Source organism: Quercus robur, chromosome 12 (genome assembly GCF_932294415.1).
Source record: "Quercus robur chromosome 12, dhQueRobu3.1, whole genome shotgun sequence".
Lineage (NCBI taxonomy): Eukaryota > Viridiplantae > Streptophyta > Magnoliopsida > Fagales > Fagaceae > Quercus > Quercus robur.
Genome location: NC_065545.1, coordinates 22181357 through 22203279, shown reverse-complemented (window position 1 = coordinate 22203279; position 21923 = coordinate 22181357). Strand labels below are relative to the sequence as shown.

Sequence of the window (21923 nt, the reverse complement as noted above, 5' to 3'; positions counted from 1 at the left end):
TTTGGGAGGGAATCCAACTACAAAAATAAGATATATATATATATATAAATATATATATATATAATAACTAAAAGAAATTTGGACCTAGGGGACCCGGGCCCCCTTGGGCCCCGGCCTAGGTCTGTCCCTACTAGTAAGTACAGTAATCACTACTCAAAAAAATATTGAATAAATTAATTGAGGTGCTCTTTGAATAAGTAAATATCTGAAATTCTTGTCTACATCCATACCAATTGATCAATTAAGTTGTCATTGAAAAATTGTCAACTGCTGTATTAATCTGTTAGTTATCAAATATGAATCAAAAGAATGATACCCTCTAATGTAATACAAATAGTGACAGAGAAGAGAGGTAGGAGTTGAACTTCAAATACAGCAAAAAATACTATTACTATTGAGCTATCACTTAAATTCCAACACTTTAGTCATTAGACCAGGGAAGAGAAATGTTCACAAAAAATAATGTGCTAAACTTTACTAATGGTGACTCTTACCTCCAAATATTGGTTCAAGAATGTGCTAAACTTACTAATGGACATAGGCAAACATTTTCCCCTATGTGGAAGATACATGGTTGAATCCCATCATTAAGCTCTTTATATAAACTAATTTCTGTGGACTTTGTGAAACCAAGTGAACAGTTTAATTTCTTGGATTCTGTTGGAGTGATTATCACGTGGATATATAGCAAGACCTAAACTCTTTTGTTTCTGTGGGAAGAATAGTGGAATGAACATTTTCTTATCAATATGGAGTAGGTGAATTTACTTATGTTTCCTTCATTTGTCCTCTAGGAAAAAGCAAATTTACCCTAAACAAAAGAGTTATTTTTTGCTACCAAATGAAAAAGGGACACCAAAGATTCTATTTCAATAAGTAGTATAGATAAACAAACAAACAGATAAATGAATAAATTGGTCACTTATTGTTAATAAACCAAAAAAATACTCATCACAAAGCCCTTTTAAGTTTTTTACTCTTTTAGCAGGAAGGAGGGAAGGCACTTTGGGTTAGCCCATAGTTTCTTAAAACGGCCTGGCTCTTAAATCTTAATGTCATGACTAGAGAGGCCGACTTAACTCAAGTTTGTTGAATTAAACTTTGGAGGGACTGGGCTGGGGTATGGGAAAAGGTTACCTCTGACTCGGTTTGGAAAAAACTTCCTCCAAACCATGACTTGGTTAAAAAACTATTTATGTGTACTTTTTAGTCATAGATAGTTTTTTAACGAGTTATATGACTTGTTAAAATAAATATATAGATAATTTTATAAATCGTTACGCAGTTGGTTGAAGGAGATTTTTTCAAACTAGTTTGGATAAAAAATTTGTAAAAAGAAAAAATTATAGTAACAATACTAGCTATGATGACATAAAAAATATATATATGTTCTTATAATGGATGGATTAATAATAAAAAAGTATATAAATTGAATAATTTTTTTTCAATAATATATTAAAATTGAACAATAAAATAAAAATAAAAATTTCTTGACAAGCACATGTGAGAGGAGGGAAGACTCCTCCCATAGAGGTGAAAATTTTCTCAATCCGGAACCAATAATTATTCATAGTAAGAAACAATTTTAATAATACATAATATAAGAAATGCACTTGCTTAGGGCTCGTTTGATACATGTGTTTAAACACATGTTTTCAATTTTTAAACATTACACGTATTTTCACACTTTTTTCACTCACACATATTTCCAAAAAATACAAATATTACTAGAACAATATTACCAAACAGACCCTTAGAGTCTTTAAACCATGTATCAGTCTTTTTCTCCGCTTCAAATTTTCTGTTACAATTTAGTCAAAAAAAAGCATTCAAAGCCAATCTTAGACAGAATCATGATGAAAGACGTTTGCATTTCTTGGACAAGAGCAAAGTTTACAACTAATCAAATTTGACAATTTTCTGCTAAACCAGTTTGAATCATTTATACGTATTTCTTAGACAAGAGCAAGATGACAACTAATAAAAAATGCCAGCATTTTCTTCCCTTGGTAAGTACTGCCACGATAACAGTTAATATTTAAATTACAGGTCCCCAAGTCAGATTAAGGAATTTCTAAAAGTACATTACAATCATCTGGGATCATTTATAATAAATTCTACTGCTATTACCACAACTAGACGTACAAAATTGATCTGGATACCTTTTCTAAACCTATAAGGGTTACAAGCAAGATATCAAAAATCATTTCCTTTTCAATAAAGAGGACCCTTTCTTCTTTCTCTTAGCAGAGTTTGTGCTGTGTCTGCTTCCACTACACTTGGGACAAAACCAGTCATCCTCTGGGACCTCTTGAAGTGGAGGATTACAACAATCTATGTGGGTACCAACCCCACAACCAACAGAACCACTTTCATTACCACAAATCAACATGACCTCCCCTTTATCATGAGAGCCACAAACTGTGCAGGCTATATCATTACTACCATTATCATCTGATGGTGTGGAGTCTGTGGACTCCTTGACAATCTCTTCTGCCTTGCTCTGCAGGTAAGCAAATGACTTCTCTGCCCAAGCATGAGTGTTGTATAGAACATGTTTGTCAAGGGAGTACCCAGGCTTGCAAACATACTCGACTATGTAATCAGCTAGAACACAGGGTATCTCATGTTTCATAAACTCCTGGACCCACAAATCAACATGTGGCATGCCGGGGCTGATAATGGCAAAGTCAACTCGATCATTAAGAAATCGGGTATAAGGAGGAGAAGTTGCCAATATAGTCCCATCTCCAGCCTTCACAGCACGCTTAAGAGTATCCTGTTTGATCACACAAAATGAGATTTATCAAATAGAGTCTACAAACTGTAGTGCCCACTAATTAAGTTTGTACAAGATATATATCCTTTTTAGAATATATGGGAAAATTTGCAAGCAAAAATTGAAAAATGAGATTTTAACAACATACCAAAGTTGGTGCTATGCATTCTCCATATATGATAATGCGCATTCCATAAAATGCACCATGACCTGTTTTCTCCCTCATGTGCCGCCACTTCCTTGGAGCCTCCAAATTGATGGCACCATCTTCATTTAGGCCATTTTTGTACCATTCGTAAGATTCCTCAGCCAAAAATCTTCCTGCCTGACTACAAGCAGTTAAATAATCGGTCTTAAGAATCCACCTGCATTCAAGATTGAATCAATTAGAACATTTGAACATCTATTCAAGATAACAAATCCTATGTAGCATATAGCAAGTTATCCCGAACTTCTCACAAGAATGGGCAAAGTTTTACAGTGTCCCCCAGATCAACGGGAGAATAAACCTTGATGTAAAAATACTATTTTTCTTGGCAAATAAAACACCAGTTGGAATTCAATCAAATAAGTTGCCATTGTTATGCAAAGTTTTGAACTTATTTACATACCTTCCAGATGCAACAGCAGCAAAGAACTTCTCTGTCCTGCGAATTGGGTCTGGGGTTATGAAGTGTGTAGCCTGGTATGACCATTGATGAGAATCTCGGCAAAGTTTTCCTTTCAAACGTCTAATAACTTGTTGAAAATCCTTTCTCTGTAGTCGATGTCCACTCAATATAAACCATGCAGGTTCAGTTTTCACTCTGTTTGGTATATCTCTTGCTGATGTTGAAGAATTTGGACATACCTTCCCTGCCTTTTGATTAACCTTCCTTGGTGTCATATTAGAATTAACAGATGATTTCCCAACAGACTCTTTTCCCTGACTTATATTTTGAACTGGCTTGTTCTCCTTCTCCGCTTCAACAGAGTTCTCTGACTTATTTGCGGGAATGGAGCAGCTCTTAGTTTTGGTAGAAGGAAGCAACACTCTTTCCTCCTTTTCTGTCCCAGTCCCCTCACTGTTCTCGGTCACAGTCTCTTCACCATCCTTACCTTTCTTAGATTTCATTATATCCATCTTCACCTTGGTTCTACCTATAGGGCGCTTTTTCCCTTTATTCATCTTCCCTTTCACACCATCTCCATCTAAGGTTGATTCAATATGTTCAAACTTCTTGTCACAAACTGCTTTTTCTGGTTCACTTCCCTTGTCTGAATTCTCTTCCATGATTGTATCTTCTTTATCTGTCAATGTAACCAGCCCAGACTTCTCTTCACTAAGTGGCTTCTCCAACTCATGTTCAAGCCTGTCCTCTGGAGCCTCAGTTTCATCATCCATCAATTCATTGTTATTCTCTCTATCATCCCCGGACTTCAGGGCATCTCTCATCTCCACCTCCTTCACTGGTTCAATGTTATCAGTTGGAGGAGATATCTCAAGCAGCATAGAAACAGAGGACTTCTCATGATCTGCTGTCTCTTTCACTCCAACAGAATGAACCACAGCATCATTTTGGGAGGTAGCTTTATTTTTTTGTATATTATTAGTAGTTGACTTATATCTTGAACCCAGAGTCTTTCTGGCAGCCATCTTCTTCCTAATTGGTTTTGCAAACAAGTCATTTCCTCCTTCAAGCATGCTCAAATTGCCAGGCTTGTCAGATTTCAGAGTCTCCAATTTTTTGTTACTGGGAGAAGACTCCACATTTTGCTTCTCATTCTCTTGCTTCCCTTTCTCTCCAACTACAGATTCCCCCATATCAAAATCTACAATGTCAGGCCTGGTGCATGAGGCAGACTTTCTTAAGCTCTGCAAAGATGATTGAGGTGTCTTCTCATCAACAAAGTTACCTTGCCCAGTCTTTGTGGTCACAATTTCGGAGAAAGGCATATCACATGTTAATGACTTCTCACAAGGAATTGAGGTTTTGGTTGTTAATATCTTAGCGAATGAGTTTGGTGCAGCATTCGGATTAGCAGCCTCATCCTTAGAAAGGTCATTATTTCCCAGTGGAAAATAGCTGTTAGTTCCACCGGGACCATCAATCAGAGTGGTTAGTTCCAATACCTGAATTTTATCACCCACCACTGGACTCCTTGTGATGCATGGTTTCACATTAAGACTCACTTTTGGTGATTTAAAGCCAGCACAAGAAACATCCACCGTACTCTTTTGAGGTAACAAACCACTTGACTCTCCTCTATCAACTAAATTAGTTTCCTCCATAGATGTTTCAAGATGACCAGAGCCAAATCTGTCTGTCACTTGTTCCATCTTCAAGGAAAAGTTGTAAAAATCATCATTGACTTTACCCAGGGGCATTTTAGAATGATCACTTAAATTTCCTAATACTTCTCCAGAGTACATTGGAATTGAGGATCTCCTTAAAGGACTAAACTTGCCATCACGCTGAGTTGACCTTTTGGCACTTCCAGGAGTAGATTTCAAGTCATTTCCCACCTTTGAATGATCTGGAGTTCCATCAAGTGGGTCAGGTAGCTCATCAGAACTAGTGTTCTGACGGCGAAGTGCTTTAAGAACATCAAAATTATCAAAGCTTGAAGCTTGACCAGGTGATTTCTCTATTGTATTATCAACATTCAATGGACCCTTTGGTGCAATCGAAAGTTCACCGACTGATCTGGGCGGCAATTCAGAGGTTGTTGATACCCCAATTTTTGAATTATGAGGACTCTTATTCATGTCTTTCCCCCCAGAGTGCCTCACAACAGTGTCTCCAGCCTCTTCTTCAGAATCCTTAGCCTCTGCTTCCAATATCTCCAACTCATAGCCACTGTTCAGAAAAAATGCGTTCAGTAGATAAATTGCCGTGGTATTCATACTTCAATTTACTCATATAGGCAAGGAGCTCAAGAAATGGAAAACAAAAAAAGCAAAACAAAACAAACCATCAGGAACAACGCAAATGTCAGTGTATTCAAAATTCTAAAAATAACATTAAACACATTGATATATGTTGCATCTATTGCAGCAACCAACCAAGATGCTTAAAACTATTCTTATTTTGCTTAATTAAGAATATCAGTACCCATCCACACAAACAACTTCTGCAGAAATCAAGGGTCAACAGGTTCTCACAGCATGTGTGTCAAGGTGAAATCTCCTTCTAAACCCAACATATGGCATTGGAATGCAGAGGCCGAAATGGCTAAATACCACCCTTTTGCAAAATATTTTGCACTATACCACTATTTGTGAAATATTTAGCAATCTACCACCTTTTTGAGACTCAAATTTCTAAAATTCAAGTTTTCTGTATAACTCAAGTTCCATAAACTCGATTTCTTTGAAAAAATAGCCTTCAAAATTGCTGAAATTTTTTTGATGGAACTCGAGTACCATCAAAAATTTTCAAAGTTTTTCCATGGTACTCGAGTTCCAAGAACTCGAGTACCCAAAAAGCAGTAGATCCCTACATATTTCTGAAACAGTAATAGATTGATATATGTTTCGGTAAACAATGCTATTGTGCCATTTTGGCCGAAATGCAGATGTAGTTTGGGTCAACAAGCAGAATGTATTATTTCCTTCCTTTCTCCTCTTCTTTCTTGAATTATGGTAGAAGACCAAAAATAGGATCCAGAAATATTTCTTAATAGTTCAATTGTGTATCACTTAGGTCATGCAATGATGGGGTCCAAGGCTCCAATAAGTTCAATTGATCATAAATTCCTTTCTTCGTTTTCTGTTTGTCAATCCATCTTGTAGTTTTATGGGTAAATACACAAAATGGTGGTACCTAAGGATAGGATTCAAGGGCTGTTATTGATCCCAAAATAATAATTTTTTCAATAAATGAACACAATAATTAAAAAGACTAGCTTGTAAATTGTAACTCGTGTGATGCACTAGATTTTTATTTGTATCAATTTTGGTTTTAAGTATATGTATTCTCAATCTAACAAATATACATAAATTAATAATATAGTTTATGTATAATTTTTAGATACCAACTTGGAGTAAATAATTTGTAACAAAAACCTTAGTTCAATATAATAAAATATATTAAGAACTATTTTCCTCTAAACCAATTTGGAGGAAAGTTCCTCTAACACATTACGTGACAACTCAAAAGGCTATCCACATGTACATTACATGACCTACTTAATAGTCATGTGACTTTTTTACATGATTTAATGAATCATGTGATCTAATACATGTAGATGGTCCTCTAAATTTTCAAGTAATTGATTGGAGGAAAAGTGCGCGTGTATAGTCTTTTGAGTTGCCAGGTAGTGGATTGGAGAAACTTTTGTCCAAACTGATCCGTGGGGAAATCATGTCGAGGGGTAAATACTTGTTACCAAAAAATAAGGGAGAACATTGATTTATTTTTTAAGTTTAAGAGGAGATTATAACTACACCATAGTTAAGGAAGGGAAGTTCAATATGCTTATTAATTAATGAAATATTAATAATAACAATAGTTAACGTATATAATTATAATATTAGTAGGGGCGTCCGGCATCCCTACTAACCACACTTTGCATTAAAATATTTGGGTGGTTGTTGTTAATGAATTAATTGTTTTCTAATTAAAAAAATAAAGGAAAAATGACATGTAGCGAAAGTACAAGCCTTAACACAGCCATGTGGCATACTTTTGGCGTTTTGGAGGGTTTTTAGATCTGAACTTTCTCTAAATTGTAGCTTTAGAAGTTTGATTTCTTTTCATTGTAGTTTAAAAAAAATCCTAACAAAGGGGGAAAAAACTACTTCTTTCCAATGAATCTGATGCTAGAGACGCAAGAAGATTATTATTTAGTATTATTTATGTTTGCAAGTCAATTGTATTTTTATGTTTTAGGTCCTATTAGTTTATTGGGCTATTAATATTTTAATTTAGGAGCAAGGTTATTTTTGTAATAAGGCAATTAGGGTTTCCTAGCCAATTAGAACTAGGGTTTAGCAATCCTTTGTAAGCAATCTATTATACCCCTTGAGGAGTTAGTTGATATTTTGATGAATAAAAAAAATGGCCGTTTGGTCTCTTTGGGTCTGGTATTGACTCCAAGTCTACCCTAGGTGCTGACTCCTAATGGTTTCCCCGCTTGGTGCTAACTCCAAGCCAGGCCTAGGTGCTGACTCCTAGGTCATATCCCTTTATTTTATTGTTGTTTCAGTTTTGTTCTGGTTGTCCCACGTCATATTTGGTATCAGAGCAAACACCAATCTATTTGAAACATCATCGCAGTCAATCCATATCTAAAAAAATATCACCAAAAAAAAAAAAAAAAAAGGTGAATGGAGGTTTTTTTTTTTTTTTTTTCCTGCCACCAGAAGGTTACCCAACAAACCCCACGACCAGACCTGGTCAGGTTCTTTCAAGAAGTTTCTTCGCATGCCACCACCCATTGGAAAGCCAATGCTGTCATCCCTTGTCTGTCAGATCGCACCACAGTGAGCCCCACCACCATCCTCTTTTTGATATTGCGCCACCATGACCCTCAATTGCCCAACACCATGCCTCCGCAATCCCCCCATAAACTAGTGATTCCATCTCAAAGGTAACAATGACTAGCCTTTTTTTTAATTTAAAAAAAAAAAAAAAAAAAAAAAAACAGTCCCTTATTTTCTATTCAAACTCTTCCCAATCATTTTTAATTTGCAACCCCACAGTGTTTTCCCACTAAGAACAACTTGACCCGGCCCATCTGAAATAAAGAACTCAAATTAAAACCCATTAAACTACCTGACCCAGCCTAAACAACAAACTCATTGTACATTGTCACACAAGCCATATTGCCACCAGTAACATAAACAAACCCTTGCCTGACCCATTTGTTAACAAGCCCAAAGCCCACATTTTACAACACCAGTTTTATTTAAAAAAAAAAAAAAAAATACAAGACCCAGCCCACGAAATCCAAACCTATCAACTAGCCCAATCCCAGCAAATATCCGTCCAGAGAACATCACACCAGGTTCTTGTTCCAACTGCCAACTATTTGTTGAAGCACTATTTTAGAGAATCATGGTAATACTAGAAGCACCTTATTTTGATGGTTGTAATACTTATCCATGAGATTTTGTTAACTGGATGAATGGGATGGAGCAATTTTTTGATCAAACAAATTTTGCAGATAACAAAAGGATTAGGTATGCCAAGTTGAAGTTAAGAAGTAAAGCACAAAGGTTTTGGGAGAATCTTGAATATTTCCGCTATATGAGGTATGAACCTACCATTAGTGTGTGGGAAGATATGAAAGAAAAGTTTTGTGATGAGTATTTGTCACCATACCATCGAGCTAAGTATCTACCCCAATCTCAGTGTGGTACTTTTCAAGTTGAAGCAAATACAATGAGTCCTCATCCTCATCCCACTTCATGTCCTCAACGCACTTTTGAACAATCTACCAAGGAATTAAAGACAGAATTGCTCAAATGAAGCAAAAGAAGACTCAATCCGATTCAATTGGGAAACCAAGGATACTTGATCACAATGAACTTATTGCTGCCCCCATAGAAGACAACATTGATGATGATATCTTGGTCATGGAGAATCCTCCAGCAACACCAAAGTCTAATGTTGACACAAACGTACATACCTCAACAAGTGTTGCTTTAACATGCGTGCAAAGAAATGAATCTATTGAAGAGCAGCAAGGTGAAGAGATGGTGTCTAAAGAGAGTATTATGTTAGAGGGTGCACATGATGTGATATTGGAAGCTAATGAATCTACTTTTGATCAGCCTTCCATGGTGCATGAAGACAAACAATTTGCTAAAGTGGAGAAAGTGGATAATATAGTGCTTACAATGGTTCAAGATAAAATTACGTTGATTCCATACATTAATTTTGTTATTCCAGAAGAGTTTGACATGGTGGAATTCAAGGTTTTTCTTTTCTCTATGCTTCCTAGAATGATGCCAGACTTGATGCAAGTGTTACTTGTCAGCATCCTAATCTTTCAACACTTTAGAACTCGAGGTCGAGTTTTCTCCAACCAGAGATGATGCGAGAGACGTAAGAAGATTATTATTTAGTATTATTTATGTTTGCAATTTAATTGTATTTTTATGTTTTAAATCCTATTAGTTTATTGGGCTATTAGTATTTTAATTTAGAAGCAGGTTATTTTTGTAATAAGGTAATTAGGGTTTCCTAACCAATTAGAACTAGGATTTAGCAATCCTTTATAAGCAACCTATTGTACCCCTTGAGAAGTTAGTTGATATTTTGATGAATGAAAAAAATGGCCGTTTGGTCTCTTTTGGTCTGGTGCTGACTTCATGTCTACCCCAGGTGCTAACTCCTAGTGGTTTCCCCGCTTAATGCTGACTCCAACCTAGGCCTAAGTGCTAACTCCAAGCCAGGCCTAGGTGCTGACTCCTAAGTCATATCCCTTTATTTTATTGTTGTTTCAATTTTGTTCTGGTTGTCCTGCGTCAGAATCAGGAAGAACACTGCTTGATTTTTGAAGTTTAAGGGGGCATTGCTACTACATCATAGTTAGGGGAAGCGCAATTTTCCCATTAATTAATGCAATATTAATAATAGTTAATGTATTTAAGTATAACATGAATATCAATTGAGTTTTTAGAAAACATAATAGGAAGATAGTGGGAGAGGGGGAGTTCAAAAGTGGGGGGTTTGAACCATAAGACATGAGGCACTACGAAGGATGCCATTAATACTGAGCTATCACTTGAACAGATGAACCTAGAAAAGAGAAGAAAAAAAGACACGTGGTGAAAGTCTAGGCCTTAACACAACTATATGACATACTTTAGAAATTTCTAGGGTATTTAGGACTGAACTTTCTCTAAGTTTCAGCTTTTACATTATCATATAAGATATCATAAAGAAGGAACAAATATACCTGTGCATGCATGCATAGTATGTAATTAGCTTCTCATCATCAATCTTAAAAAAAATAATAATAATAAAAAATAAATAACCCCAAACCCCCCAAAAAAAAAAAAAATACCCTTTTGATGCATGCCATAGAAGTAGCACATTCAAACCCACACAATGTCAGATTCACATGCCTCACCTCTTGTTATAGTTAAGTTCCGGCAGAAGCTTCCAATCCTTTAAGCTGCAGAAAAATAACAGGCCAATCAGATAAAGAAAACCTCAATTCATAAAAAAAGACAGAGAATCTCATTTTTCAAAGATTCTGAAACAGATAATTTTGTTCATCCTATAGGCTTCAAAATTTCAAAACAAAAAAGAATGATAGAACCTCAACATACCAATCTTCCAACCATCGATGACTGACAAGCTTTATCGCATGGATTTTTTTGGCAAGTTCATACTTCTCACCTACATAAAATAATAGACTCCATTAAAATTTAGTGCCACTTAACTACTCATAGTCCACAAAATTCAGATGTAAAGTGTTCAAGAAACCTTAAACCAGATATACCAATAACTCAAACTAAATAATTCACAAACAACCTTCAATTTAATATTATAAATTGATTGTGGCAAAACTTCCCAAAATTAATTTTCTCCAAGTGTCTTTCATGTCATTCAACTAACAAAAACTGCCCATCAATAAAAAACAACTTTAAGAAATTTTGCATGAAAAATAATTTGTTAATGCCTTGCAAAATCATCTAATCAAAATTTATTCTATAGGGCCCTCATGTGAAGTCCAATATATTGTTTGGGTAAAAAAAAATTTTAATTTGGGTTGAGATCTTAAGTATAATAGTTTTGTAGTTTACTATTCTAACTACAAGTACTAATACCGCTAACACAAGAGTCCTCATACATATGTGTGCTCAATGTACTCGAAGAATAGAAAGAGTTTCTCAATGAAATATTAAGTGCTCAGTATTAAGGCATATTGGCCTTATTGTTCTTTTATCCTTTTCTATTCTCTCTTCCCTTCTCTTTGATATTTTTGTCACAATTCACAAACACTTCTCGTGCAGTATTCACAGTTTGCATAAAGATTCAAGTTTCATTTCTTCATACCTCTTTGTAACCCTAAATCAATTTGCTCTTCCCTGTGATACCATAGTCATTCTTGAACAGTAACCCTTCTTTCTAAAGTAACTAAACCACAAATTCATAAAACCTCCCAACCCTAAGCCTGCCACAAGCAAAGATTTACCAGAATTTTGCAGTATTAATAGAGCAGCCACTCACACAAAGTCCACCATAACCGTATAATATATTGACCACAAATTTCAATCCTAAGCCATGTTTGGATGCCATTTTCAGACTTAGATCAACTGACGCGTTCCACTAATCATAGGATCATGACTACAATAGAGTTTCTTTTCTGAAAAACCAAAAAATAAATGAACATGGCTCAGAAAGATACGGCTCCTGCTCACTCAAAATGCATAACAAGGCTACCTAAAAACTATGCAAGAAGGAAATTCCATTGAAGAACACCCAGGAAAACACACACACTCACTAAGAAAGGAAGATTAGTAAATGCAGCATGATATGAAATCGCAAATCATATTTCATTGTATACACCCTTTGTTACTGGGAACATGAGAAACGCACCCTCAAATTTATAGCATATGAGATGAGTAACCTTGTTTGCCACCAATGGCTTAGAGAATTGAGCACCCATCAAGTTGACCATTGTCTGATACGAAAAACAAATTCAATTCGTTATGTCCTTTCAAGAAACCACTATCTATAAATAACTACTTGTAGGAACTGTACTCAAAAATATAAAGCAGCAGCAGGATGAAACAGGCAAATGCATACCATAACGTCATCTCGATCTTGCCGCTGATAGCCAGTTAAGCATATGATTAAATTTTTTGCACCCGGTATACCATTCAGATCTTTGAGTGGCCTGTACATTATCTGTTAAAAAGTATACATAAATATCTAATACTAGTACACAGTAATACAAGAAAAAAAAAAAAAACTTTAAGTATCCAAAAGAAAACATAGATTAAGAACTTTTTTTGTTCACTGATGGTTTCTAAAAACATGGGTGGACACAAATTCTTTATAAAAAAAAACTTTAAAGTTTCATACGAGTCCACCCAAATCAAAAATATAATTGTAGGCAATTGTGCATGATGTTGATGTCTAATCTCCCTTATGTGCTTTGATTCAAATATTCATATACAAAACTATGAAAATATTTCCAAACTTCAAAAATCACAATAAGCAAAATCTCCCCTAGCTCATGCTGAAATTTTTTTACTGTGAATGTGAATGAGATATATTCAACTATGTGCAATTGTCTTACATTTAAAGAGAAAGTTGCAAAATCAATCATAATATAAGGAGGATAAAAAAGAAATTTTAAAAAAGTAGCCCATAATGCTTTTAAGTTATAGCAATATATAACTTCAGTCTTTTTTTTTTCTATAAGTAACATATAAATTCAGTCTTTTTTCAAATATACAAAGAGAATTTGATAAGAAACATACTGAATTGGCATCAACGGGCATTCCGATATCAAAGGTATGCTCAACCCATAATGCTGTCACAAGAGTCTTACCATCATTTCGAGCCGCAATACATACAGGATTATCCTAAGCAATTCGACAACAAAATATAAATTAAATAATAAAACAGAATTTTGAAATTAACAATAGACTGAAATGTACTTTTCGTCCCTAAAGTTTAATTCAAGTTCAGTTCTTATTTCTTAGAATTAAAAAGTTACAATTTTATTCTTTATGATGTTAAAAGGTATCAATTTTTTCCATTCATGAGATGTTAAACTTACTCCAGATCACATCAACTTTTTATCATGCCACATTACCACTGCATCTACCAGGTATGCAATTATTTTACAATGAATATGTTAACAGATGCCCATGTGTATTTGTTCATAACGCTAAAAAGGGGTCCCAAGTAACAAAAAACTAATAAACAAATATCCTTTAAACTAAAGTGGCTCAACCCCCCTGCAGAAAAAAGTCAATCAATTACAACACAAAATTCAACCTTAACCAATGTCCTTGGGTACTCTTTGTTTAACAACTATTGAAATGTGACATGTTATGATTGGCGTATAATAAAAATAATGTTAGTTACGAGTCCAAGTGAAGATACCTTTGCCCCAATCACTACTTGTCACTAAAATAAGTTACTAAAAAAGTTATGAATTTTTATGAATAAAGCAAAGAAAATAATACCTATAAAAATTTTGAAGTACCAAATTGAGTGACAAAACTTGGAACCAAATTTAAGGAACAAAAAGTATATTTCAACCTAAACAACAATAATAATCAAAGTCCAAATTAAGTGAAAAGAAACAACAGAATAGGACTTACATAAACAATCTTATCGACAATTACATGAGTACAACTTTGGTTGTACTGACAAACATCAACTCCGCCGCCATATACAAGTTTACACCGAACCTAACATAATTGCAACATTTTTATCAATTAAATAACAGCAACGTCAAAAAAAATCTGTAAATAAATAAATAATTTCCATTTTCAGAGAGAAAGAGAAAGACCTTGTTTTCATTGACGGGATCGAAGCCGAAGAGAACGAAACGGACACCGAGAAACGCACTGGACGGAGAATTGCTTTCCATTGAAACGAATTTCTCTTTGAGGAAATGAAGTGAAGGAGTATGCAATGAGAGTTTAAATACAAATCTGAAGCGTAAAATGGAAGAAGAGGAAAAAGGGGGTTCTGTTTTGTTTAGTAAAGTATATAATATAAAATAAAAACTTGTGGAGGAAGACTGAAAGAAATAGTGAGAGAGGGAGGGAGATTGTTTTTTGTTTCACTGATTTTTGATTTTTGGTGCACTGGCGGGACGACTAAAACATTGTCACCACGTGGCACGTCGGATTTGAGACACGTTTTAAGCTCAAGTGATTGACTGTCACCACAATTCACAAATACGCTATTTCCAAACAACTATCTCATTAAAACATGGGTAAACTACATATTTAGGGTCTGTTTGGATAGAATTTATTTTGCTGAAATTGAAAACTGAAAATACTGTAGCAAAATAATTTTTAAATGTGTAAATAGTACCGTGGGACTCATTTTTAATGAAAAAGTTGATAAAAAATGGAGTTTGTGGGACCCGTGAACAGTATATAAGTCACTGTTCATGGCTGAAAAGTCAACAATATGCGGCTGGAAAAAAAAAAAAAGGAAAACGCAAACGCAGACGTGAGATTTGCTATCCAAACATACACTTAGTCCCTATCTTTTATAACATATTTTAATTTGATCCTTAATATTTTAATTGTGTCAATTTGGTCTCTAACCTTTCAGTGTCGTGTCAATTTAGTCTCTGTTGTTATATCTTGGATGAAAATTGATAACATGTCAAATAGCCAAAATAAAATTTTATTATATTGTCACATCAATGAAAGCTAATTTTTTATTTTGGCCATTAGACGTATTATCAATTTTCATCCAAAAATTATCAGTAAGGACTAAATTGACACAGTACTAAAATGTTAAGGACCAAATTGACACAATTAAAAGGTTAGAGACCAAATTGAAATATTGTGTATAAGATAGGGACCAAATACGCAGTTTACCCTTAAAACATTTATTTCATTCTAAAAAAAAATATATATATATATATATATATATTTCATTGCTTTTATAAAATTTAATAAATAATAATAATAGATGGTTAGAGAGACCTATCTAACCAATACCTCTCCCTCGTAGGAGCCCTTCCCTTTCGCTATAGCACGAGTGCTCTCTCCCCTCACGGGATCCACCTGGGTCTTGGTAACCCAAAAGCTTACAAAACCTCCTCACAGTCATGGATCAAGCAATTCTAGACGGCATCCAACATCTCAAACTCACCAAGGATGAAGAAGAAGACATCACTATCTCAACCATCAACAGATCGGACCTGCTTTAGGAATGTGCTTTAAGTTTATTTGGTCGACTACTAGCTGAGCGACACCAGAACCTACGAGCCCTAAAAAGCATGCTACAACCAGCCTGGAAAATGGGTTCTGATCTATGAATCGTGGAAGTTAGGCAGAACATCCTACAGTTCAAATTTAACTCAAGGTACCAAATGGAGTGGGTTGAAAGGAATGGCCCATGGAACTTTGACAACAATCTCCTGCTTCTAACTAGATGGAGAAAAGGGCTCTCTGTGGCCACCATAACCTTCACCCATTCTCCATTTTGGGTCCAAGTCTAAGGTCTTCCCTTTGATTGCATGTCAGAAGAAGTGGGAAGAGAACTGGGCAGCAAGTTAGGTAGATATATTGAGTTAGACAAGCGCTCCTGGCTTTCGAAGCAAGCTAAGTTTATTAGAATTCGTGTGGATCTGCCCATTGACAAACCACTTCGAAGGGGTGGTAACATAGTCAATACAGAGGGTGAAAAATTTTGGGTTTCTTTCAAATATGAAAGATTGCCCAACTTTTGCTTCCAATGTGGTCTTCTTGGACATGATGAGAAACACTATCAGGTGCCACCAAGTGACTTAGGCAACACTAAGCAATATGGGGACTGGCTATGGGCAAATGGTTCAGCTAAACTCAGTTTGGAAAAATCAAAAGTCACCTTCAATGGTAGATCTAAGGGAAGAAAGGAAGATAGTTCAGAAGATAGACACACTTTAGCTCAAGCAGCTTCCAACTCCATGGACATTGAGACGGAACAAGCTGAGCTCCTAACCACTCCAAGAAGCTACACGTTGCCCAAAAACAACACGGCACTAGGAAACTCTGACACATCAAATCACCTTATAGCGGACAATCAGCTGAGAAAGGGAAAAGTAAGTCCCTTGAACCCTGCGCCTTAATCTAGAATATCTCAATTTGAATTTAAAAAAAGCCTAGAAACAGGAAAGGAAATAGGGGATGTCTCCTCCTTTGTGGGCCTTCTAAGACCCTCCCCACCCGAAGCCCAAGAAGTCTCAAGTCCTTTAAAACCTCCTAAAGAGGCTTACCTCACTAGCAAGTCACCATGCACCCCACGAGGCCCAGGTAAAGGGAATTTGAAAAAAATAGCTAGAGCCCAAAGGCAGCAAGCCCCAAATCCCAACACTTATGCTCAAAACCTTAGTGGGCTCTCAGGATCTAAAAGACCATGCAAGCTTGTTTTCTCTGACGAAGATGAAGAAAAACCCCATAAGAAAATCCGTGACACACCCCTTACAATTGCAAATAGCTCTCAAGATGGATCGGTGGTGATTGCAAAGTAGCACCGCCAGGAGCCATGAATTCACTACGCTAGAACTACCGGGGAATTAGGAACCCTCGGACAGTTTTCACACTCCGTGACTACGTGAAGTGCTGGAATCCCAAACTTGTCTTCCTACTAGAGACAGAGCTAAAGAATAAGCATATGGAGAAGGTGAAGTACAGATTGGGCTTTTCAAATGGCCTGATAGTTCCTAGTAGAGGCCGAAGTGGAGGCCTGGCTCTTTTGTGGTCTAGTAACATGAACCTAGAAATCAAAAGCTACTTTAATTTCCATATTGATGCCATAATCACTAAACCAGAGAATGGCTTCTCTTGGAGGTACACTGGATTTTATGGGCACCCAAAAACTCACCTCAGGGAAGAATCTTGGAAACTCATCTCCTTTCTTAATAGTCAATATTGTTTGTCTTGGTTTTGCTGTGGTGACTTTAATGAAATTCTCTCTATGAATGAAAAAGCAGGTGGTGCCCAACGATCCCAACGCCAAATGGAGGGGTTTCGTTAAGTGATAAATAATTATTACTTCTAGGATTTGGGATATTGTGGGCCAGACTTCACTTAGAGTAACATGAAGGAAGGCAACCAAAAAATTGCTCTCCATCTTGACAAGGCTTTTGCCACGTCTGAGTGGATAGAATTTTTCAGGAATCCAAAAGTCCACCATCTTGCTAAATCAACCTCTGATCACTGCATCCTTGCAATTTTTTATTCTTCCCCACAAGTTCACAAAGGCAAATGCAAATTTCATTTTGAGGCAATGTGGGCCAAAGAGATGATTGTCAAGAAATCATTGATTCGGCTTGGAACTTGGGCTTTCTCTCCACCACCCTTAAGGATATCTCCTCCAATCTTCAAAAATGTGCCATGGCTTTAACTAGTTGGAATCAAAGAGTGGTGGGCAACATTCCAAAGAAAATTTAGGAGAAAAGGAAATTGCTCAATGCTCTTACTACCAATGACTAACAAGGAAACTTGGGGCAGAGATCAATCAGCTCAGGAAGGAGATCAATGATCTTCTTGACAGTGAAGAAACCATGTGGCATCAACGCAGCAAGGTGCACTGGTACAGAGAGGGAGACTAAAACACCAAATTCTTCCATGCTCGGGCGTCTGACAGAAGGAAAAAGAACACTATCCTTGGGCTTTGGAATGATGATGGTCAGTGGTGTGAAGGCAAAGCTAAAATTACAGCCACTGCAGTGGCCTATTTTGAGAAAATCTACACCACCACTTATCCCACTAGAATAAATGAAGTCATTGGCTTTATCCCCAGACGCGTGACAGAGGACATGAACTCAGAGCTCACCAAGACCTTCACAAGAGATAAGGTTCTCAAGGCTCTGAAGCAAATTCACCCGATAAAAGCCCTAGGACCTGACAATATGTCTGCTATTTTTTTCTATGATTATTGGGACATTGTGGGCACTAATATTACAAATATGGTTCTGAATGTGTTGAATTCCAATGCTCTTATGGCAGAGATTAACAAAACCAATATTTCCCTCATCCCAAAAACCAACCACCCCACCAGAATAACAAAATTCCACCCTATTAGCCAATGCAATGTGACTTATAAACTCATATCCAAAGTCTTGGCTAATAGACTTAAAACTATCATGTCGAGCATCATCTCTGAAAACTAAAGTGCCTTCATCGTTGAATGCTTAATTTTTGACAATGTCCTAGTAGCATATGAGTTCTTACACTATCTAACAAATAAAAATGGGGGAAAGAAAGTTTTATGTCAATTAAACTAGATATGAGTAAAGCCTTTGATCGGGTTGAATGGGACTTTATTAGGGGGATTGTGATGAAGTTGGGATTCAATAACAAATTGATTAATCTTATTATGCATTGTGTCTCTTCTGTATCTTATTCAATGATCATAAATGGTGAAACTTTTGGCCACATCACCCTAGCCCGGGGTATCCGGCAAGGTGACCCCCTCTCCCCATATGTCTTCCTTCTTTGTGCAGAAGGTTTGTCGGCTCTTATTCATGAAGCAGCCCAAAATCAGCAAATCACAGGAGTCTCAATATGCAGGGGCTGCCCTATAATCACCCATCTCTTCTTTGCCGACGACAGCCTTCTGTTTTGCAAAGCAAACGTGCAAGAATGTCAAAAACTTGTCAGCATACTCCAAAGCTATGAAGCAGCTTTTGGACAAAAAATTAATTCGAACAAGTCCTCGATGTTTTTCAGCCCAAATACCCCTCAAGAAACAAAAGAGTGCATATTGAGATTACTTGGGCCAATGCAGGACTCGAGGCATAACAAGTACTTGGGGCTTCCTTCCATCATTGGGAAATTAAAAACCCAAGTGTTTGCTGAAATCAAGGAATGAGTGGCAAAAATGCTCGCTGGTTGGAAGGAAAAGCTCCTTTCAATCGGTGGGAGGGAGATTCTCGTCAAGGCAGTCACACAAGCAGTCCCAAGTTATACCATGAGTTGTTTTTAGCTCCCTAAGACTCTTTGCACTGATTTGGAAAATATGATGCGCAATTTTTGGTGGGGGTAGAAAAGATAAAGAGCATAAAATTGCTTGGGTTAGTTGGAAGAAAATGTGCAATTCAAAACTTCAGGGTGGGAAAGGTTTCCGAGACTTACAAGCCTTTAATCTAGCCATGTTAGCCAAACAAGGTTGGCGAATCCTCACCAACCCCAACTCTTTGGTGGCTCAAGTTTACAAAGCCAGGTATTTTCCACATGATGATATTCTCAACTCAAAAAATGGCTACAGCCCGTCCTATGCCTGGCGAAGCATTCACAATAACCTTGAGGTGATCCGGAAAGGAACTATATGGAGAGTAGGAAATGGTCGTAAAATCCATTTATGGGAAGATAAGTGGCTACCAACACCAACAACGTTTAAAGTAATCTCCCCACCTTTCGACTTTGGAGATTTCCCAATGGTGTCGTCTCTTATAGATGAGGACACTAAGTGGTGGAAAGTTGATATAGTCTACTCACTCTTCCCACTGATCGGTGCAAAACTGCAAGTGCATAGTATCATAGTTTTATAGTAAATGATGAGAAGAGTATCGTCCTCAGGGATTGGTAACTTACTTTTGACAAATACCAAAATTATGCTAATCTCGATTTTATCTAGAGAAGTCACTAAGGTTTTTTGTAATTGGAATTCAAAATAAAATCAATTTAAATAAAAGATACGCAGTGGAAAAGAAAGATGTTGCTTGAAAATCAACTTAATGAGAAAGAAACTTCTAGGAAATCGATTTCACCTAATACCTCACTATGCTTTACTCATCTAGTTAATTGAAATTAATTTTCTCTGTTTGTTAGCAATCTCCAAACTCTTCCAAAAGCCTCTTTCGATAGTCAATTGGACACATTCTTGTTCATTATTTTACACAAGAGTATGCAATTTAATAAAGCAAGAAAGTATTAAGATCAACGATTTTAATACTACATAGGTTCATACAAGTCTTTCGATCTCTATATTTACCTATGCTGAAATATTCAAGATCTATCCTATAATTCCCTCTTTCGACAGCAAATCACAAGATTAAAATCATCTAATTAATGGCCAATTAATTAGAAGCAATAAGCTTAGAATAAATCAAACAAACATGAAGAGAATTTGTTCAAATTAACATAGAAAAGCAAGCATAGTTCGAAACTAGATTACATCGTTTTCCTAGAATAAAGAAAGTTTAGTTCATGCTAAAAATTAAATCCAACACAAATGAGTTCACCATAATTTTTTCTGAGAAGATTGGAAAGAAAATAAATGCTGAAAAATTCTCTGTTCCAGCCCTCTCTTTCTTTCAGCTTCAGCGCCGTACCTTCTTGTTTTTCTGTTTCAGCCCTCTTTGTTTTGTTTTCTGTTTCAACCTCCTCTTTTTTTCTTTTCTGTTTCTCTGTTTTAGCCTCCTCTTTTTTCTGTTCAGTACCACTTTTCTTGCTTCTCTAGACGTGTTGCCCTATTTTTTTAGCCCAAAACACTTTTTCAGCCCAAATACTTTTTCAACCCAAGAACTTTTTCAGCCCAAGAACTTTTTTAGCCCAAAACGTTTTTTTTCAGTTCAGCCCTTCTATTTTTCTTAAGCGCCTCATTATCTTTTTCTTGCCAACTTCCAAGGTCAAAAATATTCTCTCTAGCTGCTTCACAATTCTTTTATTTGAGTAAATCTTTATTTTCTTCAAATCTGGAATAAAATTTAAATAACAAAAATCAAGTCTAAAATCAACAAAATAAATAAAATTAGACTAAAGTTTAAAGTTGAGAAGTGATAAATTACACTCAATTATGCAAGTCATCAAACACCCCCAAACTTAGAACTTTGTTTGTCCTCAAACAAAAAGAAAATAAAATAAAAGACAACTATAGACACTATCAGCTAGACCCCATAGAGCAATATCATCACTCACCAAGCCATTATCTGAATTTAGATTTCAACACTAGTAGCTTACTCTTTTAACATCAAAGGTGGCAGGAAAATCAATAAAAAATTTAGCAATTTGTCAAGCAAGAGTTAAGCATTTACTTCAACCTAAAGCTAAGTCCTTGAGTGTGTGTGAAATAGTCAATTTAACTCCAAACCACCAGCAAATTCAGATAACAGTAGAACAACTGAAATCAGAAGAATTCTCTCAAAACTTAACCCCAAAAGTCCAATTTTCAGAATTCCTCTCCACTAATGTAATCAAACACCAAAATTAGAGATCAAAAGGTCTTTAATCAAGGTTGTAATGACAGGCCACAGGGTGAGGGCTAAGAAAGAATTGAATATGGAAAATCAAAGCAAACTAGGAAAATACTTGGTAGAAAGAACAATAAAAGAGATATCCACAAGATTCACACCATAGCTCTTTCTTGACAATATGCTCATATGATGACAATATTACTGCTATACTCAAAAGTGGAGTGATTTTTTTTTTTTTTTTTTTTTGACATGAATTTGACACCTGTAGCCTTTTCAAATTTTCAACCACTTTAACCTTTTTCCGATTCTTGCCTCA

General features: G+C 36.0%; 1 protein-coding gene across 2 annotated transcripts; it reads right to left on the bottom strand.

The window, feature by feature from the left end:
* Positions 1-1978: 1978 nt before the first annotated feature.
* On the bottom strand, positions 1979-14468 carry LOC126709072 (BRCT domain-containing protein At4g02110). 2 transcript variants are annotated; one of them, XM_050409151.1, is made up of 10 exons: positions 14252-14468; positions 14061-14150; positions 13209-13313; positions 12529-12630; positions 12319-12403; positions 11046-11115; positions 10844-10888; positions 3391-5619; positions 2928-3144; positions 1979-2779 (listed from the first exon to the last, which is right to left on the bottom strand). In XM_050409151.1, the coding sequence occupies exons 1-10, from the start codon at positions 14330-14332 to the stop codon at positions 2204-2206; spliced, it is 3600 nt and encodes a 1199-aa protein (XP_050265108.1). In that variant the 5' UTR covers positions 14333-14468; the 3' UTR covers positions 1979-2203. The 2 variants fall into 2 exon arrangements, with proteins under 2 accessions (XP_050265108.1, XP_050265109.1); XM_050409152.1 differs by lacking the exons at positions 14061-14150; positions 14252-14468 and having other exon boundaries at positions 12529-12619.
* Between the last annotated feature and the right edge of the window lie 7455 nt (positions 14469-21923).

Coding starts and splice junctions, on each gene's coding strand:
- LOC126709072 (XM_050409151.1), bottom strand. CDS start 14,332: ATGGAAAGCAATTCTCCGTCCAGTGCGTTTCTCGGTGTCCGTTTCGTT. Junction 3,145..3,390: donor GCTGCTGTTGCATCTGGAAG/GTATGTAAATAA, acceptor TCTTGAATGCAG/GTGGATTCTTAAGACCGATT. Junction 2,780..2,927: donor AATGCATAGCACCAACTTTG/GTATGTTGTTAA, acceptor GTGATCAAACAG/GATACTCTTAAGCGTGCTGT.